A 17045-nucleotide genomic window follows, 5' to 3' on the forward strand; every position below is an offset into this window, starting at 1 on the left:
CAGGATGCCTGTCACGTGACACTAAACGAGCCCCTCTCCGTGTTTATTCAGTGGTGCTGAAATGGACATGTTCAACCTCTTACGTAGGCCTTGAGGAACAACATTCGAGGTGAAACATAAAAAAATAAATTACACACACAGACACACAGACACACACACACACACACACACACATATATAAAGAATATAACTTGAAACCAATATTGTGGGAAAAATTAAATAAATAAACATAATTAAATAATAAATAATTATTAAGGATATAAAATACATTTTTTTTAACGATCTTGGAATCTGATTGTGAATCTACTCCTTAAATGAATGTTAAATCAAAACCCGAAGAAACTGAAGCAAATACAGACTGAAGCGGAGTCAAACAAATATATATATATATATATATATATATATATATATATATATATATATATATATATATATATATATATATATAAAATTATATTATTATATTATTATTTTATTTATTTATTTAAAAAATTTTTTTTTCCCCAGATATTTTGACTATATAACCAATCACTATTGCACCGAAACAAATTCCGCTTCACCCAAGAATACAAATGTGGAAGAAACTCGTCCGGTTAAGGCTTTAGCCAAAATAGCAGTTTTAATTTGAGTCACTAGATGGCGCCAACGCTTTATTCGTGAGAATAATCCTGAAGGAACGATTAGCGTCGCTGTAAATGTGACTGGTTTCCTTGCGAAGTTACACAACCTTTTATGATGCTGTGCATTCTGTAGTCCAACAGGATTCAGTCGACGTGACCTCATTCTAGTTAATTCACATTAGACACTGCTAAGAATAATACATTACCAAACCAATGTGTCTGGATAGTTACACCCACAATTTATCTTTGTTTTAATTCATGTTTATTATTTCAGCTATTACAGGTAGGTCAAAACAGAAATACATGTACACTATTTTGCCAGATGAATTAATAATAATTATTAGTGATATAATTATCTTCCTCAGTATCATCATCATTCAACTGCAGTTCTTGCTTTTTCTTTCTGGAGTCTGCAATTTCCTTAAGGATCAATAAAATATGTTATCTTATTTTTAATCATTCATCTACTACAGAAAATGTCCAGTTATCACCAGAGCCTCCACACAGTACCCCACAGTGCAGTTTCACATAGCAGGCTACAGACTCCTTCTCCTTCTGTTACCGAACATGTTCGCCCCATTCAGATTTTTTTCTTTTTTGTTACAGTATGCAGTTCCTCACAGACTACAGACCTCCTCAGATTACTCATAACCATCCACCAAAACATGCTTTACTGTATTACTCATAGCTGCTAGTGTGTCCAGTGTGACATGGTGAGTTACTCTTCCTTGTGCTTAATGCTCTGTGTTTTTCTGTGTATTGTATTTCCTTCCTAATTCTTCTTGCACTACTCTGTTGCTCATTCACACTTTGTAGTCCTGTGTACCATTCTGCTGTACTATTATTTTGTGAACTCTCACTTTGTACTGCTATACAGCTGTTGTGTTGCACTGTGGATCAGAAGACACAATATCTCACTCCAATGTATACTAAATATATGGAGGAAAGACTATAAACTTCACTTGACTTGAAATACAACAATTTTGGTGTCTGTTTCTCTTTCTAACTGAAAGATATATACAAATCCCGTGATAATATACAATGAAACCAAGAGCTCATCTTAGGCATATTTTAAAGGATGCTATAAATCTGTAGTTCACATTGTGTGCACACACACTTCTCCTTACATAGCTACAGAAGGATCAAGTGAAGAAGACTGCAAAAGAATACCTTAGAAAGGATATGTAGCCTTTTTACAACATGCCTGAAGGCCTGAGAGAGGAAAGAGGCAGTGAAGCAGCAATGTTACAGCCCAGTACTCATGACAAGTGTGTTATCTTTTGCTAAGATAAACTGTGGATGTGCAGCTGGGTGGGGATGGGACTAATTAAAGTCCTGTGGAGGGAAGACTGACGTTTACACTAGACTTTGTAAACACAAGGTTAAATGAAAGAAGCTGGGTCCACTCTATCTGAACTACAAGGATAAACATACACTGAGCAGTAGCTTATAAGTTACATGTTTTAAAAATATCAGGCTGAGTGTGTAACCCATGTGCAGGGTTAAAGCATGCTCACAAATGAGCAACGATGCACAACTCGAGCCAGATTAAGTTTGCTCATGATACGACCATGGTGGGTCTCATCAGCAGGGAGGATGAATCAGCACACAGAGAGGAGTTAAGCTAACGAGCCAACAGACTGGTGCAAGACAAGTCAACAAACTGTCTCTGATTGTGGACAGCACAAAAGAGATGGTTGCTGAGTTCAGGTAAGTACAGGGTGATCAATCTCTGCTCAACACTGATGGCTCCTCTGTGGAAATCATCATGAGCACCAAGTTCCTTGGTGGTCACATAGTGGAGAACCTCACCTGGACGCTCAACACCAGCTCCATAGCGAAGAAAGCCCTACAGTGACTCTACTTCCTGAGGAAAGATCTCTTCTCCCCAACCATCCTCACCATGTTCTACAGATGGACTAAAAAAAAAATCCCACGCAGCTGCATCACTGCCCCATTTGGGAGTTGCATCACCTCAGTCTGCAAAACCACGCAACATGGTCTCTTTCCCTTCCACTATGGACATTTACACCACAAGCTGCATCTACGAAGCTACCAGCACTGTGGATGATCCCACACACCCCTCACCTGAACTCTTCTCTCCCCTGCCATCCGGGGAAGGTACCAATGCGTCCAGGCCCACAGGGCCAGAATGTGCCACGTTTTTTTCCCTCTAAGCCGTCTGACTCTCAACTCCCAGAATCTGATCTGACACTCCCTTATGCGTAAACACAAAAACGCGCCCACGCACACACACACATACATTTTTCACATTTCTTAATGTCTGCTGCTAGAATATGTTATTTACAAATATCATATTCCATTTAACAAATATTGTATTCTTACATTGTACTGGCTGTTACCTCAGTGACTTCTGTGTTCATATATGCTATAAGCATATCTGATAAAAATGATATGTCATAGTATGTTACATATTTTGAACATTTACTCAGTGCTGTGTACTGGTTGGTGTTGTCGTGATTATTGGTCCTGTATTTTGTATTTATTGTTGTTTTCACTTGTGTTATTCTGTGTTGTACCATGGCCCTGGAAGAACAGTATTTCATTATACTGTATAGCTGGAATGACAATAAAAAGCCTCTTGACCCATCATTTGTGTAGAGTAGCTCACACATTTCTGTAGCTCTGTGTGTACATTGTACACTCTGTGGAGTAGCTCACATGTTTGTCTAGATATGTTTGTACATTGTACACTATGTAGAGAAACTTGCACATTTGTGTAGATCTGTGTGTTTAGCTCACACATTTGAGTGGATCTGTGCACAGATTACCTATGTGCGTATACATTTCACAGCTGTACACTGTAGGTTAATTGTTAAGGTTAGCCTTAGAGAATGACTGTCATATAAATGGGAGCATGAGCAATGTTTACAACACATTCCAGCCATTTCCAGTTAGGCAGTCCTGTCAGGGTCAAGAGTCCCTTTAAGATGTTATTGCTGTCCTTATCAGAGCTATAATACACACTGCTGCACAAATATGCTTTCATATGTTGCCAAAGTCTGACTCCGTCTAGCTCTGAATACACACAAAACTCCCTCGCTCTGGATGTCTGTGATTTTTTATTTTTTGAAGGGGGGCACATTTAGAGTAATTGTGATTTTAAATTAATCAGACGTGACAGTTTGCCCTCCTACCTCCTAAATCACACAGCTGAATGTCATTCATCACCCCACCTCCTCTTTTCCGACCACATTCTCAATATGATCGCACGACTGGTTCCTCTATAGCAGCTTCTTTGTCTGACTGGAGAGCAGTAATTATCAGGACACAATAACTGAGCCGGCCTAGTCATTACTAGTCAGTAGTCCCTCTGCTGGTGACCTATTGGTACTACATTACCCCTATTGCTCCCAGAAAAAAACACATTTATTTAGCTAGATCATTATTCAGTAAATAGGGTCAGGGTCACTTGCTTTTTGTTTCTATATTCTTTTTCTTTCTCTCTCTCTCTCTCTCTCACACACACACACACACACACACACACACGAATAACATTCATAAGTGAGTGGGAGAATCAGTGATCTTTGCTTGGAATCAGGAAATTCCTCAGAGAAGGGAGGCAGAGAACAGGCACCATATTTCTGCACAGCGTCAGCGACGCACATCTATCCTGACATGTTGAACAGGGAGACAGGGCTCCTGTGTGTCCTGCTTCACACCAGCAAATTACACAAGACAGGCACTAATTAAGACTTATGACAGATTAAAGGTTTTAAAACAGAGAGATCAAACCTTTAGAGCAGATGTTGCAGTTTGCTGGAGAAGATACTACCTGTTAGAATCCACACAGGATCTGTTGTGTACTCAGTCCATCTGGTTTGAGGTAGAGGGATTTCCTCCTGCAATGCTATCAATCCTCAAACATTCCTACCCTGGACACTTAGGCTGCTAAAAACAGGCTCCAAGCATGAAACCCACAAGACACATGTCACACAAACCATGCAGCACATGTAGGTGTGCAGCAGACCTCTTGAGTGTAAAGCATTTAATACATGTGTTTAAAGCGTGACTAGTCAGTCAAGCAGCTCCCCTGGTCATACCTTTTGGAAACTATGTACAAAAGTAGTGAGATCCTAAGCATGTCAGAAGATAAGGTTTATGAATCTCAGAGCCAAGCTAAGCATGATGCCTTAAAAGGGTGGCTAGAGAGACCAAGACCTGGAAATTACTGCTACAGCTGAGATAAAAGCCTCTCAAATTAACCAGGAATTATACAAGCATGAGCAGACAGGACCCATAAATGGATAGCAATCTATTAAAGTGTCCAGTGTATGCTTTGCAGAGATGAAGCTCAGTTTTTATGGAAATACAGAATCTCAGATTGCTTTTTAAAGAATTCCAGCAAGCCATCTTTGATCAATCTGTTTATTATCCAGTTTCACATTCTGGAGAAAAAAAAGAAAAAAAAAACAAAAAAAAACAGCATTTTCCAATGTTTTAATCATTATTTTTACAGCAATCTCATGTTAGCAGTCCACTTAAACTATCAGTCCTGCCACAGTCTGGGTAGTTCAGTATGACACCAATCTAAAACAAAATAAATTGCACTTCTTTACTTCAAACAAGATATAGACAGAATCAACATCAAAATAATACCAAAAATAACAAGGGAAGACTTAACATCTTACATATATACTTATTTAATTGCACAAAAAAAGCATAAATATCCATTATTACACAAATGTACAAAAATACTTGTACTTTTTTTTTTGTTCAAATATACTCTAAACAAGACAGATACTGGTATTTTGGCAGATGGGGTCACTCAAGGGCAATGCGTTGGAGGTCTGGAGAAGGGTCTCAGAAGCATTCGCCCACTACAGACGAGTTTACAGTTGGGTCAGAAAGAAGAGGAAAAACCCAGTGCATGAGGATTCATTCTACACACAGGAAAACCAACAACACTTGCCAGGTGGAGGCTGTCCTCTTGGACCTCTCAAGTGGCATCAGACATGTAAAAAGCAAGCTGAGTGCAAGGCTTTTCACAGAAGCAGGCCTAGGATCCAGACAAAGCTAAAGGGGTCAACTGAGTCACAATGGCAATAAAACAGGGCGAGAGAACCCAAGACAAAACTTTGCATTCTAGTTTTTTCATGCCATATACACTATACTTCAACATGCATAATGATTATCCCCTCCCCACCCCAAAACACACACAACCAAGAGAGAGCAGCTAGAATATTTGAATTTGCTTGTGATTGGCTCGTCACATGGGTGGTTTTGAAAATGCAGACACTGTACCATTAGCCTGTAAGGCTCCAGCTATAGATAACCGTTCTCGCTTGTCCTGTCCCTAAAGTCCATTAGAGAAGAGTTTTCTCCAGAAAAGACCTTTAAACTTTATCTGTTAAATAAACCTGATTAAATTAAATGAGCCCAGTACACCTTGCGCCATATGGAGAGAGGGGAAGAGAAACGCAAAGCCTTCAGGTACTAAGCGGCATCTGTGGAAAGAAGGCAAATTTAAACACTGAGGGGAAATGAAGAGGCAGCCTGACAAAATCCCACAGCTCAGCATATTTAGAGATACTCACTAAATACTTAACAGAACTGGCGAGATTTCCATCCGGGCTGCGAGGTGTCAGATGGCGAGGGGTACCAACGCATCTACAGCACAAAAGAGCAGCTTAACATCATAGAAACGTGCCATCCACATAACTCTTGCAAGATGCTCTGGATAGGAGCATTTTCTAAATGCCATAAGTGTTATATGTACTTTTAAATGCATCACTATATTCCCTACACACCAAGTTATGACAAAAATATTAGTAGACATCAAGCAAGGGCTTAGCCATAGATTACAGACAACAAAATATACCTTGCCCTAAAAATATCTACCCCTCTCTGGCACTCAGTCTTGTAATGAAAGTTTGGACAGTTCTTAAGGTCTAGTTAATAGTGCATGGTTGACAGGGTGCTGCAGTTATACATGTGTGCGAGTCCTTGGCTAAGGGACTAGCATGATATTCGTCAAACCCCCTTTTCCCTCCTTCTGACTCCTAGTGAAGTACGTTGGTCTACCCTTCCAGACAAGGCCATTCACAGGGATACAGAATCGCCACCAAACTCGAGAAGTCACTCAGAGCCCCCAGTGCAGCAGATGGAGAAATGGCCTGAAACTGCTATTGTCATCATATGCGTCTTTAGCAGAACAGAAACGGATTCCACAAAAAGTACTGAGGATGGGGAGAAGAGTGTGTCGATGAGTCTCTGAACACAAGGAAAGGCCAGTCCATGTTAGGTGAGATTAATCTGGAAAGAACAAGCTCTTTCCACATGTGACCAAGTGTGTAGGAAATGCTCAGAAGAGGATCTCCGGTAAAAGCTTAGTCTGTTTTATATCTGACCTGGGTCATCGTCATGACAACATAAGGCACAGCTCAGCTGCCCAATCAATAAACTCACGCTGTCAAGACAGGCTTCTCTAGACCAGTCACATTGAATTAGGTGTGGAAATGGACAGCATTAAATATTAAAGATGACTGACAGCAAACAATGGCTCAGGCCAGTGTCAGATTAAAATATCTAGCAGAATCAAACATGCAGCAAAACTGCTTGTGTGCGTCATTGACCAAAAGACTTTGGTATCTTGTAAAAGTACATAGTTCATTTATGGCATTTATGGATATACTTTTACCTGGATGGAAAGTAAGTTATTTATATACATAATATTCAAATTAAATTCTTACAATTTACACAAGCAAATCATACCAGAACGTATGATTAAAAGTCAAAATATATAGAAGTTTAAAACATACATGAACAACAGATGTCATATCCTTCATCTGTACAGTTTTAGTGGCTTGTAAAAACTGTTTTGGCTAAAGTTTAACTGCCATTTAGCGACCACAGATTCACCCTGCTACCAATGCATAATCCAAGCAGAGATGCAATTAAAAACAGATTTTCACAGCCGTGATCTCTTAGCAACACTGGCAAATGCTTCAAGAGATATTGGAACAGCAAGTTGGTCAGTGCCTCTCAGGGGTTGCTGCCACACACTCCATGCTCAGGTGTGAAAGTGTGACAGCATAGCAACCACAATTCCATTAGTGTGCATGAGCAAGTAACATACTAGAAGTGTGACATTTGATTTGTGTGGTATCAGACTGAATGCGATTTAAAAAAAAAAAAAAAAGCCTCATGAGATGCACAACAAACAAACAAAAAAAAACCCCAAACAAACCCACACACAGGCAGACGTTCATAACTACCCAAACAGTACATTTAATTAAAGCAAAAACAACCAGGCAACCAACCCGTCACACACTGACTTTTGTACCCTTCTAAAAGGTGTACTGCAGCATAATGGAGGTATACTACTAGCGGAACAAGCTGTCCACCAGGGCTACAGCACACACGTACAGCGAGAAGGGAGGGAGAGGGACCTCACCTGGGCATGCAGGGCGGCGGCTGCTGCAGCTGCAGCAGGGTATGTGAAGGCAGTGTGGGGCAGACCTGGGGTCAGCTCAGTGGCGTAGAGGGGGTATGGAGCCCACGCCTCCGGGGATGCTGGGATCAGTGCCGCGCCAGTCAGGTCGTCTGCACACAGACACACGTGCCACGCCACCAGCCGTACCAGAAACAGACAGATGGGCACAGAGGCTGAACAGCAGGAGACATGTCTCCATACTCCATTACCATACTCACTGGGACATTTTTTTAGTCAATTTTAAGATCCAGCAACTTTTAATGACATTTTGTACTATATTGGACTGTTTGCACTTGTGTAGCATGTTGTCTGTTGCACTGTTGTTTTTATGTTGCACCATGGTCCTGGAGGAACTGTCTCGTTTTTGTTGTGTACTTGTATATAGCTGAAACAACAATAAAACCTCAAACTTGGTCAACAGAAGCACAGAACAAAAGGACAAGAACCACACAGGACAAAAGCATGGTCAAGGCCAGTCAGAAGTTTCAGGAATGCTGAATATATCCCCTCCAATACTTACACCAACTGACATTTCTCATATCATAGAATTAGTCTGAAGTGCCATTTATCTACACTGAAAATTGAAATGGAATGAAAAATCTCTCAGCAATGCTACCTACTACTTTTTGAATTAAAAACTGCACTCATAAGGGGGAAGTTGATGCTACTAAATTCAGCATAGGGTTTCTTCAAATGCTAACCTATTGCAATAAGACCAAGTATTGTAAATGGGAGAACCAGAAATAATAAACTTCTCTGAAAATTTAATACAGGTGTGGATGGTAGTGGCAGTGGGCCGAGGCAGAAAACAGATGCATGTGTGCGTTTTCAGTCTGGGGTAGAGCAGCACACTCACATGGGTCCCGTGCGATGAAGTGTGCACCGAGAGCAGGGTGCAGGCTGGAGGGGTTGGGTGTGGCCATCAACTTGCTCTTCGCCATCTTGGTGTTGGCCTTGGCAAACTCCAGGCGCAGTGTTTGGGGGTTCTCTGGGTCAAAGCGAATCCCCTTAAAAGATGTGATAAATTTAAGAGACCAAGGGGTTCCAGGTTCACTTTTTAGTAAGTGAGAATGATCCAGAATTAACATTCGCCCATCATATTCTACCAGTCAGTGAGAGTGGAGGTGTTGGCTCATGGATAAGGGCTGGTCAGTATAACATGTCAAACCTGAAGTGGACCAATGCTAGCACACCCATCTTGCTTCCACTGTATTTTGACAGGATGAAGGGCTTTTAAAAACTGAGCCAATAGCCTGTGACATCATGGAACTTTCTACTTTTAGGGGCTGAGTGAGAAACTTCTTTAGGCACAAGAGAACCAAGATAGAGTAAAACTTGAGCTGTGGTGCACAGGGTGAGGGATCTAGTCAATAATTCAGGCATTTACGGCTACATACTGGAGAACAGACTTTTACTCACATTTAATGCATTTTTTGCTGCTTCAGCTCCAGACCTGCTATCAAAGGTAACAAAGCCAACAGGCTGAGAGAGAGAGAGAGACAGAGAGACAGAGAGACTCTTCACACAGCTTCTTTCACCTTAATTACTCTACGCTCAGACTAAAAGGGAATATAAGCAATATTGGGTACAACTTTTAAAAAGATATGACAAAATATTAAAAATGAAAGATTCCTAATTACCTGCTTTGAGGTTAATTTTATGAGGGAGCCTTCATATCCCTGTAGCAAAATTAACAAAAACAAACAAAACACACAATTATATGTCCCTTACTCTCACAATTTCACAAAAAGTTGGTCTACTAAACCTTTGAAATCAAAAGCTGTTCCACATAAGGGCGTGCATGTGTGTATGCGCACGTTATTTGAGCACTCTGTTGGTCTGCATACCTTGAACGGCCTGAACAGCAGGTAAAGCTCTCGGGGCTTAATGTCTACTGGCAGACCACTGACAAAAAGTGTTCGTACCTAGAAAACAAAAACGCCTTAGGAACTACAGACCAGGGGGGGGGGGGGAATTATATGACGACATTTGCACTACATTGACAAAATTAATGGGCTAGCAAGCTTGAAAGGTGCAGTCTACCATGTGACATGGGTTTCTAATATGAATTTGTGGAACAGTAGCTTGTCCCTGAAAAGGGGGGAGAAAAAACAAAAACTGAATATGAATCAAATTTCCAAACTACCTTCAGTGCTGCTCGCTTGCACCTTTTCCCTTCCTACTGTGTCAGAAACTCCATTTTTCTGCAGCTTTTGTTCAGTACTTAAAAGATTGACTGTACACAAAAACCATGAGAAACTGCGTTAGTTAAGTGAAGCCATTAAGTGTGTGCATGGCTACCGAGTGTGAGGGAGCAGGCCGAGCATGGAAAGTGTTTGTGGATGCAAGAATCTGGAACCTTACTCTGATGCAGTGGAAAGCAGACATTCTAATTGTACTGCATAAATTAATCAGATGAAACAAATGGCAGTGGTGGATATAGAGAAAGAGTGGTCAGTATGGCCAAAAGGGGGAAACAAATAGTTGATTGAAAATCTACAGGTGGTAAAAACTTGATTTATAATCATTTGAGATGAACTGTGCAAAACAGAAAAGGAACCCTTGTTTCATATAAAAAGTCACTTCAGGGATAGCCACAAAACGGTAAAAACTACAACAATATGCTTCCTATCCACGTCTGAAAAACAGGCTATTAAAAGTATCTAATGTTCCAACTGTTGTAAATGGAGACCAGACACCTACAGCAACAATTCAAGCAGTCAGTACACATCATATGCAATTAGACTCCAAGATTGAAGATTAGAAAGCCAAGTGGGGGAAACCGTTATATTAAAAACATTTTAAAAATTCTTGCACAAGCCTGCATATCTGCATGCCGAACTTGTCCATGCCTCGGTCATGATTAAAGGGATGAGAAGTCTTCCCAACACATCAATTAAAATGGCCATCGACACCCACCGTTTCATATTTCTCAACGTCACTTCCACCAATACAAGGTTCACTGGAAATTAGTCATTTCCTGCAGTTCAGATCACGCAGGCTGCTGAGGGCCAGACGGTCTCCTTACAACGGCAACCGAAATTCTCCTCCATGCCAGGAGGGAACTAGCGGCCCTCCCAACACCCGTCGCACACGTTCGACGGCAGCGTCAACTCAAACCCTTCACTTTTGCCAAGGGCAAATCAGCAGACACATCCAGCAGTCACTCACTGTGAAACTGAAGAAGCAGGTTTTGAATTTGGTTGAGAATATTATAAGGAAACTGAGGATATTTATTGAATAGCCATTGGCTGGACACATAGATCATGCCAAAGAACCGACAAAGGCAACAAAACTAACATATTGCCTTGAATTAACATACTTAAGCGCTTTTGAAGGTGAAGCCAGAACACACGCTCAGACACTGAGGAGGGGAGGTGAGTGCTTCTCCTGCTCTGCGTTTAGTGGATTCTCCAACACAAGCTCTCTGAACACAGGTAACCTAATGCATGGACCTAGTACCGCAACCGTCGGGTCAAAAAATGGCCCTCCACATACCAAACAAGATGTCTTCACCCTCCATGTTCCCAAATACTGAATCCTTTACACACAGCAGAGACGTTGACGGAAGATCAGCAAATGCAGCTGAACTTCAGGAAACAAAGACACTGCAGAACAAAGTTTAGTTCATCCAGGAATCATTTTTAAATTAGGAATACAACTCTTAGACAAAGGCTTAAAATTTGTGCTCCTGATTCAAAAGCAACACAATCTAACAGTAAACCTCTTGAGTCTTCAAGTTGTTTTAAGCCATCCGTTTAAATAAGTGTACTGGAGTCGTGGAAAGACCAGTGAATTCATGCCTCCTACAAGTTAATTGAAAAACTAAACAGAATAGACACGAGCCAGGAAATCCCTCCACATCGCACTCTAGAACAGGTCCAGAGGTCAGAGGTGAAAGTGGACATGGGCAACACCTCACTTAAGACAAGAGACGTTTATTTCAATTTTTTAAGTTTTATTTCGGCTTCCCGTTAATATGTAGACATCACTCAAATATGCTTCTGTACAAACAGGCTTATCATTTTAGCAGACACTGCTAACACTGATATTTTATTAGCCAAGTTTATATTATACTTAGCAGCTAAAAGCTGTTTCATTTTCACTCGACAGGAATTCGGTGGATTTTGAACAGCCCGTGAAGGCCTGAAGCAGATTCTAACCAAACATTAACATTACACGGGGAGAGGCAACACGATCTTGTACATTTCGTTACGCATTTTCTGCTCTGTAGAGTCTTTTAAAAAGGTGAACCTAAAACCAAGACATGTTTAAAAGGTGAAATGTTCTCAGAAAACAGGCCAAGTGCAAATATTAAGGGCAAAGGAGGCTACATGCGTAAAAATAACGATATAAATGTATGAAACGGTAAGCTATCAAATGTAATGCACCAAGTTGTCATAATGAAGATTGATCAACTAACTAGAACAAATCCTTTTCAGCTCTTATTCCTCCAGCTGTTTATAGTTTTAGAGAAATCTTCGCGGATAACACTGAACAGAACATCGGACATGAGCACACAAGAACCCCCAAACACCTGTACGCCTCAAAAAGGGAAGAACATACTTCGCGTCTAAATGCGGTTTTTCGACATCACAGAAGTCACGGAACTAAGCAAAAATTGGTACTTTTACAACAGAAAGCGTATAGCATGCTGAAAATGGTGTTTTCTTTGTACGTGCCAAAGTGGGGGGAAAACGTTCGCACAATTGGACAACTTAAATCACCCACCGTTCCGGAGAGGCAAAACAAACTTTAACTTCACTAAGTAAAGAGTAGCTTTGGTCCCCTTACCTCCTCTTCTAATGATACACTGTTGTTCGGCTCAGAATCTGATTTGAGACTCATTGTGTACTTTAACGCTTCTTTGTGCGAGAAAAAAAAAACTTTTGTTTTCCCTGTCGGTGGATTTTTCCCTGATGTGCGTTAAAGTTGCAGAAGAAATCTTGGTGCCGTTTCGTGAGACTTCAGAAAAGATGTGCCCAGGTGAAGCCGTGCTTTAAGCCAAGTATCCAAGGAGGTACCTTCAAATTAAAAAGCAAAAACTAAAGGTGATGTAGTGGATAGGTGCACTGTGAGGGTGAGAGAAGGGAAAAGAAGTGATTTTTTTTTTTGTTTCCCCCCTTGCTCACATCAAGCTCGTTTTTAAATTCAATTAAGAGAGAAAAGGAAACCCAGGTTAAATTTAAAGGTGGAGGTCTACGCCGCCGTCCCCGGTCCTCTGCCTTCTCATTTGCTGATCAATCATATTAACCGTTGAGGAAAGCGTTCTGCGCTAGCGCTTCAGATGGAGCTCAGCTGGGGAAGGCCCGGCCCCCTTCTCCACTGCATCACCGTCTCCAGGGGAAACCTGGGGGCCAGTCATAAGTACAGCCCAAACTTTGCGCGTACAGTTTTCTTGGGATTCATTCGTCTTAACACTCGTCAGTTTGGACACACAATCTTTTTCTTATAACTTCCCTTTTTTATTCCAAGGGTCACAAGACTCTTGGACAAGGTATAGTTTGCGCGAGAAGAAATGCAAAGCAACAAAACCAAGAAAGAAACACATTGTGACAAGAATGAGGCAAAATATATATTTTACTGTTGCAATAGAGACCTCATTTAATATCGATTTTAAAATTGCGAAAAATATTTTTGTGGTAGGCTCCATTTAAAATTATAAAGTTGTTTTGTTTTCTTGTCTGTTCATCCAGACATATCGGTGAGCTAGTCCGATATTTATCCTGTCATGCTCTGTCCCCAACACACACTGACGACTGTACCTTGATTTCATTGCACTGTCGTCCAGGTTTGGGTTGTATTCTGTCGTTATAGGTGGTTTTACAGCATGAAGATATTTGAAAGACCCGAAAGCAATAAAAATGTCAAGAATTTAAGATGCTTCCCATTATGCTGGTTTGTGAAATTGTTTATTTATTTAAAGAAGAAATATAAAATACGATAGTATGCTGGTACAAATGAATTAATTTAATTTACCAAATTAATTTACTACAGTCTAACTTTAAATACAAATAATGAACATATGCTTTATATTAATAGGTTAGGGTTTTCTTTATTTAGTTAATTATTTAGGACAAAAAGAACAAGACAATATAAATATATATGAATATTATATATATATATATATATATATATATATATATATATTTTTTTTTTTTTTATTACTTAATTAATAATAGCCTATATCAATAATAATATTATATTATTCTGGCATATTAACATGAGATTAAATACCTGTGCTAAATACTATTTATAATTGGCATAAATTAAACAAGCTCTGTTTTTACCCCTTTCATTTCCAGTGTCCCCCTGAGAGCCAGATGAACATGAAGATGAACATGAAGGCTCTAAGTACTCTCAGAATGCTAAGGCATTCATGGCACCTCCTGGGTGGCTAATATGGGGAGGAAGCTCAGATCCTCCCGCAGAAATATTTCATTTCCTGCCATTGCAAGGTTTCCCTTTCCTGCTAATCTTAAACCAGCATTATATTTCTCTTAATGTCAGTGGAAGGTTTGGGCAAGAAAAACTGGTGAAAAGTGTCCTCTCCCCAGACCTGCTGTGGCTATGCTCTGAAAAGGGCCCTCTCCCCAGACCTACTGTGGCTATGCTCTGAAAAGGGCCCTCTCCCCAGACCTACTGTGGCTATGCTGTGCCCTTAGGTGCAGCTGGGCTTGCTCTTCTCTCTGTGGGCTATCACCCTACATCTGTGACGCACGCTGGCATGGCCACTGTAAACAGCCCCTCTTCCGCAAATTACACAGAAATGTCCTGAAATGGGAATGAAATTCCCAAAGGAGATGATGCTGTGGCGTAGGAGTGATGTGAGCTCCAAATGAGTCTGGCGTTTGCTCAGGCTAAGCTACATATGAGGATAGACATACATTATATGAAGTATAGACAGACGTGTGAGAATATACACAAGGGCCAGCGGCTTCTAGTGAGCTTATCTAGGTTGATTTTTCTGGGCTCCACAGTGATGCATGACTCGCACTTTACTCTCCAAACTAGAGTAGCTGGGTAAATGGGGCCTGGGAAAGGACTCTAGTACACAGTGTGCTACAGCTGCAACCCTTGCAGACCTTTTGTATTAAAGAGTTTGATACAGCAGCTGTAGCAAGTCCCTGCATGCAGGTTTAAGGCTTGCGGTGGTCAGCACCCAGCTTCTCTTAAATGTACCTAGTATCAGCCTCTTGCCCAAGAGGCAGCACAAACACTGGGGTTGAGTATGAGACTGTTACCATCTTACATGGTGCACATCCCACCATCTATAGCTGGGGAGTTTAAGGCTGCTTCAGGAGTAGCACAGCAACCGGCTTCCTGACTTTGTGTGAGAACACAATCAGGGGGAGGCGGGGCACTCCAGAGGGAGGCTCTGGAAATATCTGACTCTTTTGTAATCATTGACCTGCTGCTGTTTCTTGCTGCCTGGCTAAAAATAGACTGAAGTCAATGTGCACTTACTCCTAGATTCTCTTTTGCATGGTTGGCAGAGGTAAAATATTATCCATTCTAATTATGCAAATGCAGCATGATTTATGTTTGTATAAAGAATTAAAAAAAAACAAAAAACAAATGGTGTGGGTGACTGATCTGGGAAAGGTAATGGGTGATCAGGAGTTCATGACGTGATTTCAGCTGTTCGTTTGTCTGTTATTGTCCATATTTGGCCAGATGTATAAGTATTATGTAATAAACTGCCTATTTTTCCTCTCTGAGGGTCCAAGAGTTTCAACACAAGAATAACAATCTGGAGTTAGATATCAGTTCATAATCTTGAATGGATCTTAAGCCTTTCAGTTATAGAACCATTCTTAGGTACATGATTAGCAATTATTCCAAGGCAAGTGTGGCTGTAAGGTGTGTTTTCAGGGGTCACTTGTTGACCTTTCTTGGCTTTTAAATGCAAGCACATGTTTTGGGGTTAATTTTCATTCAAAGTAAGAAAGACAAAGAGAATTTGCAGTGATGTTGGGAACAAAAAGAGCTCCAGTACAGAATGATTCTGTCCTCACTGCTCACCTCTTATCTGCTCCCCTAATCATATCAGGGCCTCTATTCCTTATTTCAGGCTATTCTTGAATTAGCTTCCATTATTTGAATGTTTATCTTGGCTGCAAAGAGAAAATATACAAAACTGGTGTGTGAGGATGGGGAAAAGACTGATGCTATAAAAAGTTCTGAAAGAGTTCCGCTTTAGTTCAAATGAATGAAATTAAGAAAGAATTGGCTTCTTGGCTTTTTAACATCAACTAAAATTGACATCAACTAAAAAAATTATTTTACAACCTAGGTTTAAGCTTAAAAATATTTTACATTAACAGTAAAATTATTTAATGATTATGTATATTTTACTAGAGTTTATACAGCCGAGTGGTACTTTGATAAACAACAAGTAGTGGCCTAGTTGATAAAGGTGTTGTGAGGGCTAGTTCTTGTTGCAGTATGAGGAACACACACACACATATACACACACACAGACACACACAGCTACAATCTCCCCTCTACTCCATATGTAAATAGAGCTGATGAAGATAAGGATGTCTGCTCACTTGCCACTTTGCTATCAGTCTCTCAGGGGTATAAATAACAACAACCTCATTCTCCCATTGCTAACAGAGACCAAGATAAGACCGGGTACCTGGGTGAGAGCTTTCACACTGAAGCAGAGCTAGACCTGACCAATGATGTCTGTCTTTAGACCTGAACCTAATTCATTACTCTGTAGCTGTTAAGTTATTTAAGTTGAGTTTTGACTCAACATTCTTTAAATGGTTTGGTCTGGAGCACCAAATGAGCTGAAGATTTAAAGCTAAGCGTGGTGCACGCCATCTTCTCAAAGAAATCATGACTGTACACAGAACAGTCACTTGGGTATCTTTAGAAAGACAGGATACAGATCACAAACACAGCCGCAATGCAGCAAATCAGAGCAATGTTGTTTGACAGTTGAACAAGAGTCGTTC

At 40.5% G+C, this 17045-nt stretch overlaps 1 protein-coding gene across 3 annotated transcripts; it reads right to left on the minus strand.

The window, feature by feature from the left end:
• Positions 1 to 4995: 4995 nt before the first annotated feature.
• On the minus strand, positions 4996 to 13390 carry rbpms2a (RNA binding protein, mRNA processing factor 2a). Of its 3 annotated transcripts, none has more exons than XM_035523558.2 (8): positions 12871 to 13388; positions 9924 to 10001; positions 9717 to 9755; positions 9496 to 9558; positions 8933 to 9083; positions 8038 to 8186; positions 6179 to 6251; positions 4996 to 6114 (listed from the first exon to the last, which is right to left on the minus strand). In XM_035523558.2, the coding sequence occupies exons 1-7, from the start codon at positions 12922 to 12924 to the stop codon at positions 6186 to 6188; spliced, it is 600 nt and encodes a 199-aa protein (XP_035379451.1). In that variant the 5' UTR covers positions 12925 to 13388; the 3' UTR covers positions 4996 to 6114; positions 6179 to 6185. The 3 variants fall into 3 exon arrangements, with proteins under 3 accessions (XP_035379451.1, XP_035379450.1, XP_081568545.1); XM_035523557.2 differs by having other exon boundaries at positions 4996 to 6088; positions 12871 to 13386; XM_081712419.1 differs by lacking the exon at positions 9924 to 10001 and having other exon boundaries at positions 4996 to 6088; positions 12871 to 13390.
• Between the last annotated feature and the right edge of the window lie 3655 nt (positions 13391 to 17045).

This window comes from Electrophorus electricus, chromosome 4 (genome assembly GCF_041902795.1).
Source record: "Electrophorus electricus isolate QZ-2024a chromosome 4, ASM4190279v1, whole genome shotgun sequence".
In the NCBI taxonomy this organism is placed as follows: Eukaryota; Metazoa; Chordata; class Actinopteri; order Gymnotiformes; family Gymnotidae; genus Electrophorus; species Electrophorus electricus.

What these genes read in the sequence shown, in the direction of transcription:
- rbpms2a (XM_035523558.2), bottom strand. Translation starts at nt 12,924, where the DNA reads ATGAGTCTCAAATCAGATTCTGAGCCGAACAACAGTGTATCATTAGAA. An exon ending in TAAAATTAACCTCAAAGCAG is followed by an intron (nt 9,559 to 9,716) that starts GTAATTAGGAAT and finishes TCTCTCTCTCAG; the next exon opens with CCTGTTGGCTTTGTTACCTT. An exon ending in CTTCATCGCACGGGACCCAT is followed by an intron (nt 8,187 to 8,932) that starts GTGAGTGTGCTG and finishes GTCTGTGTGCAG; the next exon opens with ACGACCTGACTGGCGCGGCA.